Source organism: Camelus ferus, chromosome 9 (genome assembly GCF_009834535.1).
Source record: "Camelus ferus isolate YT-003-E chromosome 9, BCGSAC_Cfer_1.0, whole genome shotgun sequence".
Classification (NCBI taxonomy): domain Eukaryota; kingdom Metazoa; phylum Chordata; class Mammalia; order Artiodactyla; family Camelidae; genus Camelus; species Camelus ferus.
The window spans coordinates 43,757,332-43,775,117 of record NC_045704.1 but is presented as its reverse complement, the minus strand read 5'-3'; the positions used below and the strand labels follow the sequence as shown (position 1 = coordinate 43,775,117).

At 57.3% G+C, this 17,786-nt stretch overlaps 3 protein-coding genes and 1 long non-coding RNA gene across 19 annotated transcripts; 2 read left to right on the top strand and 2 right to left on the bottom strand.

Moving 5' to 3' along the window:
• Window positions 1-94: 94 nt before the first annotated feature.
• KIAA0895L (KIAA0895 like) lies at window positions 95-8,052 on the top strand. 4 transcript variants are annotated; one of them, XM_014555814.2, is made up of 7 exons: window positions 95-283; window positions 2,997-3,622; window positions 3,705-3,848; window positions 4,137-4,269; window positions 5,194-5,499; window positions 5,594-5,691; window positions 6,688-6,852. In XM_014555814.2, the coding sequence occupies exons 2-7, from the start codon at window positions 3,053-3,055 to the stop codon at window positions 6,850-6,852; spliced, it is 1,416 nt and encodes a 471-aa protein (XP_014411300.1). In that variant the 5' UTR covers window positions 95-283; window positions 2,997-3,052. The 4 variants fall into 4 exon arrangements, with proteins under 4 accessions (XP_014411300.1, XP_014411301.1, XP_006180694.1 ...); XM_014555815.2 differs by having other exon boundaries at window positions 95-781; XM_006180632.3 differs by having other exon boundaries at window positions 95-906.
• Window positions 8,053-8,440: 388 nt separating this feature from the next.
• Window positions 8,441-12,180, bottom strand: NOL3 (nucleolar protein 3). Of its 5 annotated transcripts, none has more exons than XM_032486515.1 (4): window positions 12,033-12,180; window positions 9,149-9,451; window positions 8,682-8,987; window positions 8,441-8,587 (listed from the first exon to the last, which is right to left on the bottom strand). In XM_032486515.1, exons 2-4 carry the CDS (start codon window positions 9,441-9,443, stop codon window positions 8,580-8,582), a joined length of 609 nt encoding a protein of 202 aa, XP_032342406.1. In that variant the 5' UTR covers window positions 9,444-9,451; window positions 12,033-12,180; the 3' UTR covers window positions 8,441-8,579. The 5 variants fall into 5 exon arrangements, with proteins under 5 accessions (XP_032342406.1, XP_032342404.1, XP_032342403.1 ...); XM_032486513.1 differs by lacking the exon at window positions 12,033-12,180 and adding an exon at window positions 11,909-12,026; XM_032486512.1 differs by lacking the exon at window positions 12,033-12,180 and adding an exon at window positions 11,778-12,019.
• LOC116665782 lies at window positions 11,624-12,609 on the top strand. Of its 2 annotated transcripts, none has more exons than XR_004322456.1 (2): window positions 11,624-11,811; window positions 12,379-12,609. It is a non-coding gene; the product is annotated as an uncharacterized LOC116665782 (long non-coding RNA). The 2 variants fall into 2 exon arrangements; XR_004322455.1 differs by lacking the exon at window positions 11,624-11,811 and adding an exon at window positions 12,186-12,275.
• Window positions 12,610-12,765: 156 nt separating this feature from the next.
• HSF4 (heat shock transcription factor 4) lies at window positions 12,766-17,576 on the bottom strand. 8 transcript variants are annotated; one of them, XR_004322454.1, is made up of 13 exons: window positions 17,343-17,542; window positions 16,593-16,701; window positions 16,373-16,500; window positions 16,220-16,285; window positions 15,837-15,912; window positions 15,634-15,698; window positions 15,021-15,117; window positions 14,664-14,791; window positions 14,313-14,436; window positions 13,714-13,819; window positions 13,564-13,629; window positions 13,345-13,414; window positions 12,766-13,077 (listed from the first exon to the last, which is right to left on the bottom strand). XR_004322454.1 is itself a non-coding variant. In XM_032486494.1 (13 exons), the coding sequence occupies exons 1-13, from the start codon at window positions 17,463-17,465 to the stop codon at window positions 12,926-12,928; spliced, it is 1,383 nt and encodes a 460-aa protein (XP_032342385.1). In that variant the 5' UTR covers window positions 17,466-17,572; the 3' UTR covers window positions 12,766-12,925. The 8 variants fall into 8 exon arrangements, 7 of the variants coding, with proteins under 7 accessions (XP_032342385.1, XP_032342381.1, XP_032342383.1 ...); XM_032486494.1 differs by having other exon boundaries at window positions 14,664-14,805; window positions 16,161-16,285; window positions 17,343-17,572; XM_032486490.1 differs by having other exon boundaries at window positions 14,313-14,540; window positions 16,161-16,285; window positions 17,343-17,568.
• Window positions 17,577-17,786: the final 210 nt, after the last annotated feature.

Sequence of the window (17,786 nt, the reverse complement as noted above, 5' to 3'; positions counted from 1 at the left end):
TGAACATTGGAAATCCACCCAGCCCTTGTGGAGGAGGCGGGCTTAAGAAAACGGCCCACCAAGGGGCGTGACCTGGTGGTGGACACCTCCCCCTCTGCTCTGCCCGGCCCCACCCCGAACCGTGTTCTTTGGCGCGTGCGGAGATTGACGCGAATCCGCAAGCCTTCCTGTGAGCGTGCGCGCGCCCGAGTGCGTGCGTCACCGCGTTGGCTCCCGCGGGCTGGGCGGCCAGCGATCGATATTGTGGAGCGAGAACTACAGCGGCGAGAAGAGGAGCGAACAGGTGGGGGCGCGGCGCGCGGATGGAATCCCCTCACCCCCTAGAGGCCAAGAAGGCATTCGACGCGACCCCTCCTCATCTACCAGGGAACCCCCGGCTCCATTGTCTTCTGGCCCCGCCCTCCATTGGGCACGCCCTTTGCCCCATCCCCCGCCACTTATTGGCTGAAGGTCACGCCCCTCCTCGATCTCCCCGTCCCCATTGGCTCCTCTTCCACGTTATCCTCTCCCGGAGTTTCTCATTGGCGCAGGTCACACCCTCTTATTTGTCACCAGACTCCGCCTTCAATCTGGGCTCCTCCCACAGCCATCTTTCATTCATTCTGCGTCTAGGCCTGGGTGCTTGGGTCATGGAGGTGAATCAGACCCGTCACTGCCCTCAAGAAATTCAGGGGATGTTGGGGGACATGGACCTAGGTTCCGACAGTGACAGCCTAGGGTGGTAAAGAAGCCGCCTAGGCACTGGGAGCCTCTAAGACGCTGGGAAGGCTTCCCGGAGGAGGTGAGGCCTAAACCCAGCCCTGAAGAATGGTTAGGAGTTTGCTGTAGGGAGACATTGGGAGGGCTTTTTTGGCAGAAGGACCTGAGACATGAAAGAAACAGACATATTCTGGTAATTGCAAAGAGGTAGGTCAAATGAAAGAAGTGGAGATGAAGGGGATTGAAAAAAACAGAGGCCTAGAGACCAGTAAGGAATCCAGAGAAGTGTATAGTTGAGGGGAGGGAAGCCTGAGGCCTGAAATCTTTTCAAGCAGCTTATCAATAGGCAGAGTGCAGGGAGGTGGGGAAGAGGGGGAGGGGATCAGATCTAGATGGGGAAGAAAAGTGCAGAGAAGGAATGATTCCATTTCTGACAAAGAAAAGGGCTCTTGGGTTCTTTCGTTTACTGAGCAACTGCTCTGGGTCAGGTACTGTTCTGGAGACACAGCTGTGAACACTTAAAAGGGGAAAACATAACTAATCTTCGCATATACTATACTTCAGACAGTGATTACTGCTTCAGAGGACAGTAGTGTGGGGAAAGGGAGGTTGTGGTGGAGAGGGGAAGGGAGGTTTCCTATTTTATAAAGGGTGTATTAGGCAGGCTTTTCTAATAACATATTTGTACAGAAATCTGAGGAAAGTGAGAGAGTGACCCTTGCAGTTATATGGGGGGAAAACATTCCAGACAGGGGACATGTTCAGTTTGAAATGCCTGTATACATTCAAGTAAAGATGTTGAATTGAGAACTGGCAATGCTGAAGTTTTTGGAAGAAATCTGGGCTCACATATTTAAAACCATGAGGGTAGATGAGATCACCTAGGGAGTGTGCATAAATGGAGAAGAGGAGAGAAGTTTCCAGGTTCAGGGCATTACAGTGTTAAGAGGTCAGGAAGATAGGGATGACCAGAAAGGAATACCAAGAACAAACAGCCAGTGAGGTGGGAGAACTGTGTTCCGGTGTATTTGGGAACCAAGTGGAGAACGTGGTCAAACCAAAATGAAGTGATTAACTTTGTCAGTTTCTACTAATTAAGATGAAGACCATGGTGACCTTGGTCAGATCAGTTTTGATGGAGACTGCGGGGGGAGCCTAATTGGAGAGAAATTTAAGCAAGAACAGCAAGGAAGAAATTGGGAACCAAGTATAGATGACTCGAGGTGGTGTGCTGCCCTGAGGAACAGTGGAGCTGGAAGAGTGTGGTGTCAAGTGAGGGTTTTGTTTTTTAAGATGAAAAAATAACAGCATGTGTTTATCTTTTTTTTTTTTTTTGTAATGGAGGTCTTGGGGATTGAACCCAGGACCTTGTGCACACTAAGCATGTGCTCTATCACTTAGCTATACCCAGCTACCACCACCCCCAGCTTGTGTTTATGCTGATGGGAAGAATTCAGTAGAAAGGAAGAGATTGATGATGTAGGAGATGAAGGAGAGAGGAGAAATGCTGGAATTGCGTCCCTGAGCAGGCAGGAGAGCTTGGAGGCTGGAGCCTTCAGTCAGTTTCTGGGGAGAGACTGGATTGGACTGAGCCATAGTTCAGATTCAGGGGTGAGTGTCCTGACAGTGGCCTTGGATGACCACTAGGAAGATGTCTCTGATAGGGGACATACCAAGGACTGCCTTGGATTTGCTGAATTTTCCCTCTGTACACCAAAAGCTGATTCTAATTTGGATTTGAACAGATGGCCCAGAGAAGAGAGAGCATTCCAGGTGGAGGGACTGACATAAGCAAGGGACATGCAGGCATTCAAACTGAGGCCCAATGGGCTGAAGGAGATGGGTGGAGCTAGGTGGGAGGGGCGGGGTGAGACTGAGAAAATGCCATAGGTAGAAGGCAGGTATAAGGTAGTGAGATCCCCTCATCCGTCATCCTAGCAGCTGAGGCTACATTGTACCAGCTTCCAGTCAGGGTGGGTGCTGAGCACAGGGATTAAATCATGAGTAGGTGCTTATGCCTTGCTCACGGGAGCTCACAGGCTAAGGGGATTTGAGTAACCACCATCCTGGTAGGTGTATAAGACTCTTCCTCCAGCTTTGCCCCAGTCCAGCTTGCTTGGATGAGCCTGCTGGAGGGGTAGACAGTGGGATGGAGGTAAGAGGGCAGGTGAAGAAGACCTGGCATCAGGTTCTGGGCCCATCAAGTGCCTGGCAAAGACAGTGTGGCGCACAGGGCCTGCTGGTCCTCATGCCACACTCACTCATGTTGGCCTCCATATGCCTTTCTGTGTCCCCAGAAGTCAACAGTGTGGGGAATTGGAGTGATCTGGCTGGATGTGACCCCCAGAACAGAATGGTGCTGGACTCAGGGGCTCAGGTGTATGAGCAGACACCCCCCAGCCCACCAGCCAGTCCCTCATCCTTGGGCCATAGGCTGAAGCCCTCAGACCAAAATGGAACAGCACTGTACCCCTGGTCTCAGTCTCTGGCCTTGCCCCTGGCTGTGTCTGTCCCCTCAGCCCTGCGGCCCAGGCCTGAGCTGCAGCCCTTCTCAAAGCTGCAATTGGGCCACCAAGGCCACATGCGTCGCAGTGAGAGCACCTACACCATAAACAGTGCTGGTCGGCAGGGGAGCGGCACCCAGGGCCGGGCCACACCTGGACGAGGCCGGAGCCCAGGTGGGGGCACCCTGCGGTCTGCGGCCTCCCTGCCTCACATTGCTAAGACTCGAAAGGATGCAGGCCGTGGTGCCAGCAAAAGCCCCTGCATGTTGGTGGCTCTGCGGCCAACCAACATGGACTATGAGCGGGACAAGTTCTTCCAGTCCCAGTACACCTACAATCCACAGTTCGAGTACCAGGAGCCCATGCCTACGGCTGTGCTGGAGAAGTACTGTGAGGCCTCTGGACAGTTCATCCATCAGGTCAGTCCAGATTGCCCACCTCACCCTGGCTCTGACCATCTGAGAGACCTGGCCTTACCCACTACTGTGGCCCTTTGTGCAGGCAGTTGGCATCATTGAGGCTGTCCTGGAGAAGTTTGGCACCTATGAACACTTTGAGGCTGCAACTGGGGGCCAGCTGCTGACCAAGTGCCAGATCTGGTCCATTGTGCGCAAATACATGCAGAAGGAGGGCTGTGTCGGGGAGGTGAGCTTGCCCTGCCTGTGAGGCCCCTTTTCCACATGCCCCAAACCAGGCTGCCAAGTTGGCAGTGCCAGGCCCAGCTCCACGCTGTTGGAGCTTGTGACCACAGGCAAGCCCATGTCCCTGTCCCTGTCCCTGCCCCAGGAAGGTGGGAGCTGCCACTGAGCAGAGGTGGGAAAGGGTGGGTGTCCTGGCCAAGTGTCCAACCTGGCTTCCCTGTGACATCAGTGGGTCTACCTGCACACTGGCCCCAGGGCTGGTGTCCATGGCTCAGGGCACTGCCGCTTACAGGTTGTGGTGCAGCTGAGTGAGGACCTGCTGTCCCAGGCAGTGATGATGGTGGAGAACAGCCGACCAACATTGGCCATCAACCTGACTGGAGCCCGCCAGTATTGGTTGGAGGGCATGCTGCGGCACGAGATAGGTCAGGGTGTGGGTAGGTGGGTGGGTGGGTCTGTAGGGGTGAGATGGGGTTGGGACATGGGGGGCAGTGAGGGGCTCCAGTAACCCCACCCCTTTTCTTTTTCCCCCTTCCCTCCGGAGGACAGGCCCCTTCCCTTCGTGAGCAGCTACTTCTTCCCTCTGGCTCACAGAGGTACATGCCTGCCCACTCTCTGGGCTCACTCTCATCTCTTGTTCCTTTTGGGTATCTTTTCTTCCCTCTACTTCCTCTTTGATTTTCCTTGACAGGGGGGCAAGACTGCTGAGGCCCAGAGAGGCCAGAGGGAGGACCCTAAGTGTCCCACTAGCCCAGCCAACATGCAGGCCTTCCAGGGTGGGTGGAATTTCAGATCCTGGGAATGGAATTGGCTGAAGACACACTGAGCTGGGTTTAGGAGGGGATAGTCCAGGCTGGAAAGGAGAGCTTGGGACACTACTATTATTTTTTGCCTGGCCCTCCTCATCAGGAATCCTGTTGCTCTGGGCAAAAGGTGGTTTTTGCTGGGGACATCAGCAGAATATGGGCATTGCGCCGGATGTGGGGCCAGGGAGGTATATGAGTTCCTGCTCCTTTCTAGGGGTTGGGGGGCAGTGTGAGTTTGGGAGATGTGTGTGTGTGTGTGTGTGTGTGTGTGTGTGTGTGTGTAGCCCTGGACAGGTTGGGGAGGATTCTTGCATGCGAGATTCTGAATCCTTGCATGCGAGTTCACCTGAGGAGGGTCTTCATGCTGCCTAGGGTTGGGTGAGTATGAGTTTGGGGTCGAGGGAACTTGCGTGAGAAACTGAGTTTAGGGGCATGAGGATAAGTGAGTCATCAGCTACAGGTCCAGCTGGGCATAGCAGGGCCCAGGCCAGGCAGATGGGTCCCCTGGATGCCTGGCCAAGCGCAGCCTCCTACTCCCCTCAGGTACCCACTACCTTCGGGGTGTGAACAACGCGCGGCAGCCGTGGCACAGCGCTGAGGGCCGGTTGCAGTACGGGCTGCGGCCAGCAAACCCCACCGAGGAGGGCCTGGCCAGCCTACACAGCGTGCTGTTCCGCAAGCAGCCCTTCCTGTGGCGCGCAGCGTTGCTCTACTACACCATCCACCGCGCTGCGCGCATGTCCTTCCGTCAGCTCTTCCAGGACCTGGCGCGCTACGTGCAGGACGCGGATGTGCGCTGGGAGTACTGCGTGCGCGCCAAGCGTGGCCAGACAGACACTTCGCTGCCGGGTGGGCGCCCACGCTGGGGGAGTGTCCTGATCTAGGGGGCAGGGGGTTAGGGTGGGGCTTCGGCCTAGGGCTTACCACCCTCCGGTATCCACAGGCTGCTTCAGCAAGGACCAGGTGTACCTAGACGGCATCGTGCGCATTCTGCGGCATCGCCAGACCATCGATTTCCCGCTACTGACCTCGCTGGGCAAGGTGAGGGGCCACGGGCCTTCAGAAGTCACAGCCAGTTCTCCCCATCACTTCACTATTCCCTGAGCCTCTCATTGGGTGCCAGGCCTCTCTGATTGGGGGAGTGTGGGTGGAGGTGAGCACAGGAGATGAAATGACAGTCTGGCAGCCAATAGTAGAGACCCAGCCCACAGGTGTGTGTGTGTAGACACTGCATCTCAAAACAGGTGAGCCTTCCAGGCTAAGGGAACAGTCAGGAAGGCCTGGCCAAGGAGACTGGAGAAATGGCCAGGGACCAAGTCCCTGGCACTGGGTATCTGTGCCAGACTGAGGAAGGTGTACTTCATCCAAAGCAGTGAGGAATCTGAGAGCTTTAAGCAGAAGAGTAGCACAGATGTTTGCTTTAGAAGGCTCCCTGTGGAAGGGGAGGCCCAGGGAAGGGAGTGCAGGGAGAAGAGGAGGAGGCCTTTCCAATCACTCTTGCAGAATTGATGGTAGTCTGGCCTAACCTCTCAGAGGCCATGCAGTTGGAGAGGGAGGGGCAAGCTGGAGAGATCTTCAGAGAGTGGAATCCTTTTTAACTGAGTGGCCACTCTGGGAGAGTGACAGATTCTAAGCCTCCTCCTTGGAATCGACCTAGGGGACTGTGAAGAGGGTGAGGCTGGCATAAGCTGGGACATAGGAATTCAGCATTGGATATGGGGAGTCTGAGGTGCCTGAGAGATAGCCAAGGGAAGGTGTTTGGAAGGCAGTTGGATACCCAGGTTTGGCGGTGAGGGGGGAAGCTGGACTAGGGACAGGAGTGGGATTGTAGGGCACAGATAATAAAAGAAGGTATTGAGAGAAAGAGCAGATACCTAGGACTGAGTCTCAGGGTACACAATGTTGGGAGTGGATCAGGAGGGCAGAGAGAGGAGTTCCAGGAGCACAGGGCTATGGGCTGTTGCAAGAGAGCTGGGAGCAGCTGCCTGAAAGCATGGACATTCTGCCTACCCCTGAGGCCCAGCTTCCTTCCTGCAGGTGTCCTATGAAGATGTAGACCACCTTCGGCCCCATGGGGTGCTGGACAATACCCGGGTGCCCCACTTCATGCAGGACTTGGCGCGCTACCGGCAGCAGCTGGAGCACATCATGGCCACCAACCGGCTGGATGAGGCGGAGCTGGGCCGCCTGCTGCCTGACTGATGCTGGTTGAAGGCTATAGGTAGCAGACCTGGACAGAGAGGCCCTGGTCAGAGGGCTCCAGATCAGCCCCCAGAACATGAAGCTGTCTGCTCTGTGTTTCCAGAGCCTGGGTGTTTCTTGGGGAACAGGGAGGGCAGGAGCATCTCAGGAGGGACAAGTGGCAACATCAGAGAGTTTGTGTCCTTTGCTGGCCTTACTGGGGCCTGAGGGCCAACAGCAGCATGTCAGGCAAACTAAGTCTGCCCCCCTACCTCCAGCTGTCTGTTGAGCAGAGGGAAAGCCTGGGGGCAGGAAGGAAGCTGATCATGGATGGGGGTGGGGGTGGTTTGGGAGTAGAAACTTATCCTTGCATGAGATGGCTTTGGGTGTCTGCATACTCCAGTCATTTCCTCCCCCACCTGGCCCCTTGGTGCTCCTTCAGCTTTCATGCTGTCTACCTCTCACTGGGTCCTGGTGGGGGTCTCCCTTCTCCTGGGGTGATTGCCTGAGTGTGAAGTCTTGGCTTACACACAGACTCAAGGGGCAGGTATCCTGGCAGTAGAGACCCAGCTGGGCTGGGGTATGCTTTCCAGCATTTTGCCTCTCCCACTGTCATGTATTTATTCCTTGTTTATGTGCTTTATTTCCTGGGGCCGGGAGGCAGCAGTTTCTGAAGGTTTGGTGGAGGGAACAGGGCTCCTCTGGAAGGCACCAACTGTTCCTAGCTCCACTCTTAGCTCATACACACGTGCACATGTGCACATGTGCACACATACCCACGGGCCTTGTGAGTCGAGCCGAGAGCCCACTTGGCCCTGCCCTCACCCCCTGAACTGGCCTCCGCTGTCCCTATCTTTGCCTACACACTCATAGATGGTGTTTGGCAGAGGCTGGCATAGTCTGGCAGCAGCCACAATCAAGCCTGAGGGGCAGGCCCCTAGTTGTTCCAAGCCCTGAGCCCTTCCTAGACCAGGAGTGGCATCGAGATGATTGTTGCTTTCAGTTTCATCTCAGAATCAGCTGTGTGAGGCTGACCCAGTCCCACTCCCACCCTTGGCCTTAGTTTTCCCATCTGAAAACTCGTGAATGCAGCTGAAAAGTTCTTATTCATTTAGTCAGTGAATATGTATAGAGCACCTTCAATGTGCCAGTTAACTGGCCAGAACACGTACTGAGCTCCCAGTCCTTAGAGAAGCCAATTAAAACAACAATTACAGTGAAGTGTGTGGGCTCTGTCTACCCAAGATCTCTTCCTCTTTCTCCTTATTTCACTTCCCGAGGCTGTGAGCTCTAGCGCCCCCTAAGTGGAGAGAAGTCCCCCTTTCCTGGCTCTCTGTGCCAGACCCAGGGGCTTTCACGGACTGGGGCTGGTGACTGCACATGACCTCAAATGGTTCATGAGAATAAAAGGGCCTTGGAGCAGGGCCCAAGAGTGTGGCCCTTGTCCCACTGGGGACCTGGGTCTGGGATCTCCAGTGGTGCAGCTTGGGCTATTGAGGATGGAATGGGGCTGAAGAATGGGCCGTGGGCACATGGCTGCCCGGATCACTGGGACTTAGAGGCACAGATCCACACCCTAGTTCCTGGGCAAAAATCTAGAATCACAGAGTCCAGGCTGACCCTCCAGAGTTTATTAACTTTCAGTGGTACTGGGCCAGGTGGAGCCTTGTTGGCATCTGACCCCAACAGGGCAGGATCCCAGATCCTATCCTGCCAGGGCGTAGAACAGTCTGACAGCGCTATGGCCTTCAGGAATCTAGAGACAACGGAAGGGGCGTGATCAGTCAGGTGGAGCCCTGACCTTCGCCTCCCAGGCCTCGCCCTCCCGCCAGGTTTGGGTAACCGCACACCTTCAGACTCGTCTCCTGCCTCAAAGTCAGGTTCCGGCTCCAGTTCAGGCTCTGGTTCTGCCTCTGCCTCTGGCTCCGGATCCATTTGGGGTTCTAACTCTGGCTCAGCCCCTTCAGGGGCCTCAGCTTCTAGCTCCGGCTCGGGTTCCTCGAGGGTTCCAGAGTGCGCTGCCTCGGAGTCCTCAGGACCCCTGGTCTCATCAGAGTCTGAAGCTCTAGGTAGCCCAGGGCATGCGGTCCCTGAGCCGGCTGCCTCAGGCGTCCAGTGGCCTGGGCATGGAGGGTCGTAGCTTCGTTCCCGGTAGCCTGCAAAGGTGGGACTGCCTTAGGTTCAATTTACCCCACTGCGTTTTCCTCTGTACACGTGTGGTTCTTTTCCGCAGACCGCAACTCCGTGTCCCCACGCCCCTCCTCACGCCATGCGTCCTCCTTAGGTCTAGGCCCCGCCCCCCCCCCCACGCGCTCACCGGTGCCCACGTGCTGCCAGTCCCAGGCCGGGTCAGGCGCGCGCGTGGTACGCTGGGCGCAGCTGAGCAGCTCCCGGCAGGCGGCCTCGCCCTTACTCTGAACCAACAGCAGCAGGCGGCGCACCCTGCGCTCGGCATCAGGCAACGCATCCAAAGCCTCGTACTCGGGCCCGGTGAGAACGCCGCGTGCCAGAAGCGCATCCAGCAGCAGCCCTGAGTCCGCCTGCAGTGTTTCGACTAAGCGTTTCCGCTCACGGTCGATCGTCTCTGATGGCCTCTCCTGCGCGTTGCCCATGGTGGGGGCTGCAGGGGAGGTGGGGGTAGATAGGTAGTGGGGGGCCGGAGCTCCCCTGCCCTTGATTTCTTTCCCAGGGCCCCAGTTAACACCTGTGGCTGGGGTTTAATTTCACCTCGACCTCGGTGGCCGGCGGCCGGACAGTTCCGCGGCACAGCGAAGGACTCATTCTCCAGCCTCTCTCGCCGCTTCTGTCTCCTCAGGCTTCTCCTTCGGTCCCTAGGTGTCTGCTGTGGCTCTCTTCTCCTCTACGCTATCCCAGGAACTCTAACAGCTCTCCTCAAACAGGACTTCCTCCTGAGCCCCCACCACTTGCAGATTCCGCATGGATTTAGACCTAGTTTATCCCAAACCAACTTCTCTTTCCCAATCTGCTTCCTGAACTTAATGAGCAGAAAGACCTACGATTGATCCTGATACACACTCAGCTTGCATTCAAGTCCTTTCCAGGCTATCTGCTGAATATTTCTGTCAACTGCACCACTTACTTAGTCTAGCCTTTCACTTCCAGCCTAGACTTTGCAGAGCCCCAAATCCCCCCCAAAGTGCTGAGAGCCTCCCCTGCTCCTCTCACCTGCTGGAGAAGTCCAGACGCCTTATCCTGACCCTGAGGTCCTTCTGTCTAGAACAGGCCCTGCCCCTGCCCCCCCCCCCCACCAATACCACCACCATGTTGTAACCCTAACGTGGTCTCGCGGTTTCACCTGGTTCTCTAATATCTGAGGAGGGATACTTCAGTCTTCGCTCTGACCAAGATCTCCTGACATCACCTGAGACCAGACTATCTCCTTGCTGCCCTGGGTATGATTCACAGCCTTCATCTTGAAGTACCTAGGGCCCAACTCATGAAAGCTACTAGCAAATGCCAAACTTTCACTGTTTTCCTCCATGCACTGTCCCATTTTGAGAGACTGTCTCTACCAAACAGCAGGTGTTAGGCAGAAATTAATCTGCTTTGTTCACTTATTAACAAGGACAATGGCCCACCTCCTTTTGGGTGGTCTGACCCAGGCAGCAAGGCCCCCGGCATTAAGGGGCAAATAGGTCAGGCCCTGGCCCACACCCTCTCTCAGCCCATCTCCCCTGGCCTTCCGTTTGTCCATACAGCACCTCCTTCAGGGTCCCTCCTCTACCTCCTTACCTGGCTCTAGGTCTGGGAGAGCGGATTTGGTCCTAGTCCCCATCCTGCCTCCCAGGTCTCTCTCACTATCTGGTGTTGTGTTATGCCTCTCTGGTCATTGCACTCTTCCTAGCCATTCTGAAATGTCAGCCCTTACCCCAGGCCATGAGCAGGGACCAGAAATACCCTTTGTCTATCCATCTCCCTTCATGTCCCATCTGTGACAAATGCTGCTCCCCTCCTCTCACTGAGTCTCATCAGCATCTCTCTCAACCCCACCATGGTCACCTCACCTCCTATCACAGTCTGTCTGAGTACCTCTCACTCCCATCCCACCACCCCCACAGAATAGTGCCTCTGACAACTCCCTGGAAGTTGGGCTCTTGTCCCCATTTTACAAACAAGGAGACAGGCTCAGAGAGACTAAGTGACAGAATTGGAATCTGACTTGCTCCAGCCTGAACTACAATAGGTCTCCTGCCAAGCAGAATGTCCACCATAACTACCTGTCGCCCGACCCCCACTGGCCATCAGAGAGAATCCAGACTATCTGGCCTGGCAGCTATAGCGACCTCCCACCCCATGGATGGCCAGGCTTTCCCCTACTTCCCTCCGTCACTCAGTACTGGGAGAACTCGCTAAGCCCCTGGCACTTCCAAACCAGATGCTGTTGCCTAGGCCTGGAATACCCTTCCCTCCTTCCATGCTGTGGGCCCATCCTCCAAGACTCAGATGTCCCCTCATCCACAACAACGCCTGAGTGTCCCAAAGGCAGAATGGTTCCTTCTCTGCACCCCAGTGAACAGCATATACCCTCACTGACATCACTGCACTGTATATACATGGACCCTCTGGCCTCTTTACCTGGGGCTTTCAAAGATGGCCCCTCCAATCACAGGTCCAGGAAGGGAGAGAGGACAGAACCTACTCTCTACAGGTGCAGAAAGGGAAGGGGCAGTTTATATTGGCCCTTCCTTCTCTCTCACTCCTCCCCCCGTTATTTTCACATTAGCCTCCTCCTCCCGTTATCCAAGTCCTGCCCTTTGTCCTGTTTGGACTGCAGAGACCACAGCTGGTCTGGGTCCTCTGACACTAAATGCTCAGAAATGAATTCCGAATTTATGTCCTTCAATGGTCACAGCTCAGATTCTTCCTGGAGCACCAGGCAGCTCCAGGAGCGAGGTGGAGAGGAAGATCTTGGCCGCCCTTCCTACCTCGCTGCGCGCGTTCTTTTGCTAAGGAGCGAAGGTTGTGGGAAAGTGCCGGAGCCTTAGAGCTCGTGCGACCCCTTACATCCCCTCCACCCAGACCCAGTGCTAGAGTCCTGCGGAGGGGAGGGTCTCACAGACTTCCTTCGGGCGCGGCTGGTGGTGGTGGGGCGCGGATTTTGCCTAATGTCAGTTTCTCTTCCCTCCCCCAGCCTCAGGGGTGGGGCTCCCAGTCCGTGTCCTCCCGGCCGCCCCACTCACGGGTCGATCCTCGAGCCTCGGGGGGGCAGGAGGGGCCAGGAGATGACGAGGCAGAAAGGGCCGGGCAGGGTGGGGATGGGAGGAGCAGCTGCGGTGGGGCGGGGCGGCCAGTACTGCCGGGAACCGGGAAGGGGTGGGGAAAGGGGGGCGTTCTTCGGACGCGGGGAGGCAGGCCGCAGAGGCCGCGTACCGCCTGGGCACGTACACGTAGTGGGCTTTCCCTCTCAACCCCGTGCGCGCTGGGTGAGTCAGGGAGAAGACAGTTCAGCTGGCGTCCCCAAATACCCCAGCAATTCCCAGGCGTTTTACACCTACTCTCTCGTCGACCCCTCTCTGCTTGTCACAGATAAGGCTCAGAGAACGAGACCAGCTTACGCAGGATCACAGAGCGGATGCACTGCGGAGCTGGGTGTGACCCTAAAAGCCCCCGCTTCCCGGCGATCTCAGTGACCGCGCGCCAGCCCTGCATCCAGACCCGGAGGACAGGGGCCTAAGCAGGAAAACTAGGGGCAGGCTCCTCAAGCACCTCCACTCTCCAGGGGTTCCTTGATTAAAGATTAAAGTTCTAGGATCTGGATGCTTCTTTGCCTTTTGGTTTTTGGGTTTTGTTTTTGTGTTTGGCTTTCTGGGTGTTTCCTTAAGCCTTGCTGCAGGTGGACGCTTCTTTGAATGCAAAATCGCCCCCCACCATGACTTCTGTGCTCTCTGGCCGGTAGAGAAAAGAGACCAGAAACACAGGAAAAAACGCAATTTTATGCAGGTCTCCATATTAGAAAGGGGCCTCCGAGTAGGAGGGCTTCACTCAGCCTCCACCTGGGGCTCAAGAAAGCGGAGCACAACGTGCTGCTGCCGACCAACCCCTCAGCCAGGCTGTCTTCCAGGTGGTGGGGGTTTCAGGGGGAGGAGTTGGCCCCTGGGCCCAGGTAGGAGGCCCTGCCCTCAGGGGTGCTGTAAATGGTTAAAGCTCCAGGCAAGCTGAGGGCTGGGCCTCCCAAAGCCGCTTGGACGTCCAGCAGAAGCGGTGTCCCGAGTGTGGAGTCCTTCCCTAGGAGGAGTTGGGGCTGTGCTCAGCAGGGAGAATTGGTCACCTCCTTTCTTTGGGGAATGAGAGCCTCACTTGCCTTGCCTCTGGTCAGTTAGGATAAAAAGCCACTCTCAGCCTCCCCACTCTCACCCAGTGGCTTAAGCAGCACTCTGCAAAGCAGCCTAACTCAGGGGATTTCCCTCCAAAACACCAAATGCCCAGCCCACCCAATCCTGGCAGCTCAGGCCAGTCGACCTCCCCCAGGTCCTGAGTCACCACAATCATTACCTGAGCCTGGAGAATTTAACCCCTTGACCGCCAGCTCAGTCTCACCCTTCTCTGGAACCAGGGGCTGTAACTGCATGAGAGAACCCCAGGAAGCAGCTGGGAAGGGGAGCCGGGGAGTTGGAGAGGGGAGCTGGGGCTTTGGCTGAGGGAGAACAGCCCTAGACCAAAGGGCTTGGCTCAGCAACCCTGAGCCCCCTGTCCTCCCAACCCCCATCTTACCAGGGATAGCTCCATGTCCAAGTCCATCAGAGTCCATTCCCGCCCTTGCAGGCTGGGGCACAGCACCTAGGGGGAGTTTAGGTCACTGGTGCCCTTCCCAGTCTGTACAAAGAGCTGGGCCCCACTGGGCCCTGCTAAAGGTGTACTCACATCCAGGGGACCTGCAGGCTCCACATTTTCAGGGGGGGCCCGAAGCAGCATTGGTGGCAGCAGACTCTCTGGGCTCCGGCCTCCCCTCTCCAGGTCTAGAGGCCCCCTGTACAAAGAGAACTGCCATTGGCCTGCAATACCCACCCCCACCCCCTCATTAGGTTCCCAAGCAACCTGGATACATCAGGATCTAAATCTGACAACATCCAGAAAACAATAGGAGAGGGGGACACAAAGAGTGCCTCTGCCTCCCAACTTTCACCTAAGGTTTGGGTTGTGCCCCTCCCTATGATTGCAATTGCAATACCAGTGGTTCTTAAAGTGTTGTGTACTTTAAGATCTTTACAACTACCCCAGTGAACTCATTTAAAATGCAGATTCCTGAACCCTACCACTGAGATGTTTCCACTTTCCAGGGGCCTCTGATGCTGGTACTCCTTAGAGCAAGTCTGAGAAATCAGGTCAGATCACAGTGCCCAACCTCCCCCTCAGCCACCAAGGGGCAGACAAGGCTGGGAAATTTCAGGGGCTAGTTAGTGCTGGTCTGTCTGCAAAAGTGGCTCACAGGGCTTACAGTCAAGAATGGGCTCTCTGCTCACCTGTCAGGTACCTCCCTGGGGCCCCTTGGTTCAGGCTGTTGGACATTCCTGGGCCCCTCAGGGCTGAAGCTCCCTTTCCCTTCCAGGATGGCCTGCACCACAGCCACAGGCAGCGGTGGGGGGGCTGTCACGCAGAAGTCACACTGGTTTGGGGCCAGGGCCAGCCCGGCCTCGCCTTCCCCCCCTGGGCTGGACGGCTCTTCTTTGAGCAGTGCCAGGCCCTTCTCCCTGCACCAGAGAAAAGCTTCAACCAGACCCTGGCGCTGACCTCTCCCCCTCCTCCCACAGCCATCTGGGCTGCCAGTCCCTCCCCCCACAGTCTCCCCTGAGGGCACCCCCTGTCCCTCTTACCTCTTGCCACCACTGGAGGGAGAGAGCCTGGTTCCTTCAGGGGACGGAGAGTCTTCTGGAATGTCAGAGATGATGGGGCCCCTGGTCCTGTGAGGGCTGCTGAGGCCCAAGGTGGTCTCTGGCAGAGGCTGTAAGTAGAAGACTAGGCCCAGCCCTTCACCTCAAGCCACAAGGTGAGCCAGACTAGGTCTAAGGGGGAAGGTTTGAGGGGGGGGAGGCTCATTCCATACTGGGGATCATGGGTCTAGAGGGTGTGGGGGTCTGGCTTTCATCTTCTTTTTGGGGAATAGGGAAAGGGAATAGGCTCTCCATAAGCAGAGCTGTGCTCTAGGGAAGAGAGAAGCAGCAAAAACTTACCGACTGGATAAAGTAGGGGTCCTGCAAAAGGGCACCAGGTAGGGGACAGGCATTGAATTTGGCCGGTGTTGGGCACCCCTCATCCAGCATCAAGGACCTGTGCAGGGTGACCAGGACACTGGCAGGGGGCTGGGCAGGTTCATCTCCCATGCCCCTCAGCCTGCACCACCTCCCTCCCACAGGCCCCAGCAGCCAAGTCAGCAGAGCTGAGGCCTGTTGCCAGGGCATCAGTCACATGCTGGAGGCAGAAGGGGCTCCCCACAGAGAGGGGGCCCTTTGGGGGTAGAGTGGGGAGGGAGGGAGCATGTTTTGAGCCCCAGACCCTCTGCTGTTGGGATGTTTTGGGGTGAGGGGGAAGGGGATGCTGGGGTGGAAATATGGGGTTAAGGTCCTGGAACTGAGGGATCTGAGAGTGGAGGTATTGCTGGGGGTGGAGGGGGGAAGTCCGGGATGGGAGCTCTTGGGGAGCTGGCCATGGGGTGAGGAAGACGGCTGTCTAAGGGGAAAGAATGAGGATTTCTGGTGAAGGAGTTCCTGGAGGGGAAGGAGTCCTTGCATGGGGCCTTTGGCAGAGAGGGTCCTGGAAGGGGTTGGAGGTGGCTTTCTCACTCACAGCTTTCTCTTAGCTCCTGTGCTGCTGGACCCAGCCTGGAGTGGTCCAAAGAGGCACTGAATCAGCTGAAGAGGAAGCATAGGACCAACTCATTGGACCTTATCCCCACCCTAACAAGGCACTTCCGGGTGGGTTCGAGGACTAGGTGGAAGGGGGGATGTTCAGGAATGGGCAAGAGAAATTGGGTAGGGGGAGAGCAACACCTTGCCAATGATCCGGTGCTGCTGACCCTGGCTCTGCCGCAGTGTCACCACCTCCCTCCATAAGATCTCGTTCTGCCTGGGGGAAAGGCGGGGGAGGGTGCTGAGGCAGCTGAGAGTTCGCCCAGTCACCACCCCACCCCAGAATGGCAGGCCTGAACTCGCGACCACTCAGATGATCATCCATCCACAGACAACAGTCTTCCACAGCTGAGCCCATTGGTCTAAGTGGAGGCGCCAAGGCACGAGAGAATCGCCTGGAGGCCACTGTCCTCTCGCCCAGACCCCCGTCCCCCTCCCCATCCTCCTCCGCCCCCTCCCCCGCACTGCCTGAGCTCCCGCAGCCGCGCCTCGGTGCTCTCCTGCACTCCCCGCAAAGCCTGCACCTCGCCCAGCAGCCGGCCCATGTCCTCAGGGCGCCAGCGGCTGTCGTCGCCGCGCAGCGCAGGCACCTGCAGGTGGGAGGCACCGTCAGGTCAGAGTCATAAGGAACAGGACCAGCGCTCCCGGATTTGCTGGTTTCCGCAGGCCGTTCCCACCTTGCGCCGCACGCGTTCCAATAGTTGCTCTCGGCCGCGCACGAAGCTTGGGTGCTGGAACTCGACGTGGTCCCGTTCAGGCCTGAGCAGGCCGCCCTGCTCGATGCTCACCACCTTGCGAAAACCGTCTATGGAGTGGGGCGTGGGGGCGTAAATTGCCCCATCTAGGCGCACCAAGTCACCCACACCCGCTTCCCATCCGGCCTCCCTAGGGACTCACACATGTTGAGTTGTCGCACAAAGCTCGCCATGTTGCTGTGTTTGAAGTATTGGGGCAGCACTTCCTTGGCGAAACGGCTCTGATCGCTTACGAGGAAACTCGTCCCGCTCTGCGGAGAACGGAGAACACCGCCCGCCCACCCACAGTGCGGGCCGAGACCCGACGACACCATGAGCCGCGCCCACCCACGGCCAAGCCAGCGCTCTGGCCGGCGCACACACATACTCGCGCTCACTCTGGGTACCGAGGCTGCCGCTCATGGGGACGTGGGACGAGGCCAGGCCAGAACAAGCTCTGAGGCCTAGCCTGGGACGCTCACAATGAATTTCTGTCCCAGCCTACCCAGACTCCGTACTCGGTTCTCTGAAAGGAGGATCGGAGGCCAAACCTGGGTTCCAGCCCCGGACGGCTCCCAGTCCCGCGATGTGACTCTGAGCTAGAACCAGACCCAGCCCTTCCCTTCTCCTGGCCTCTGTTTTCCGATCTGCCTGGTGGGGTAGGGTGGGAACTAAATGACCTCGAAGATTCTTCGGGCTCCATGTCTCCGAAAGGCTCCTACCCTTTCCTCTGCCGGGAGGAAGTCTCCTCACCTCTATCTCGAACACCCCCTCCAAGCCGTCGCATACCCTGTACATCTGAATCAAGGGACCCACAGCCCCGTCCCAGGCGGGGGTTGGGTGAGCATGGACGTTCACTGAAATGGAGGGATCCCCGGGACCACTGAGGAAGTCGAAGGGCCCCAGCCCTCACCGGGCTCCAGTGGATCAGGTGGTCGGTGCCTGGGTCGCCCACCAGCGCCCATAGCTTGCCGAGGAAGGCAGGCACGGGGCTGGGACCGGGTTCCGTGGGCAGCGCGGCTGGGGCTTCCTGCATGGCGCAGTTTCAGCTGCATTAAGCGCTGGAGCCCTGCCGCCGCGGGCTTGTCAAAGCCGCGGAAAGTGCTGCGTTTGCCGCCCGCCCCGCCCTACTCCGCCTCTGGGCGCCCGGTCAGGTGGGGGCCACGTGCGAACCCGCGGGGCGGGGCTCAGACTGCGGCCGCGGCATCAGCCGACCGAAAGGGCAGTATGGGAGCGGATGCACGTGGAGGGGTGCGGTGGGGAGGGAGGCATGGGTTCGAGTTCCACGCTTCTCAGACCCGCTGTTTCCTCTTTGTTCTTCGGGAGAAATTGCCCGGGCGCAGCCTGTGTGGGCTGG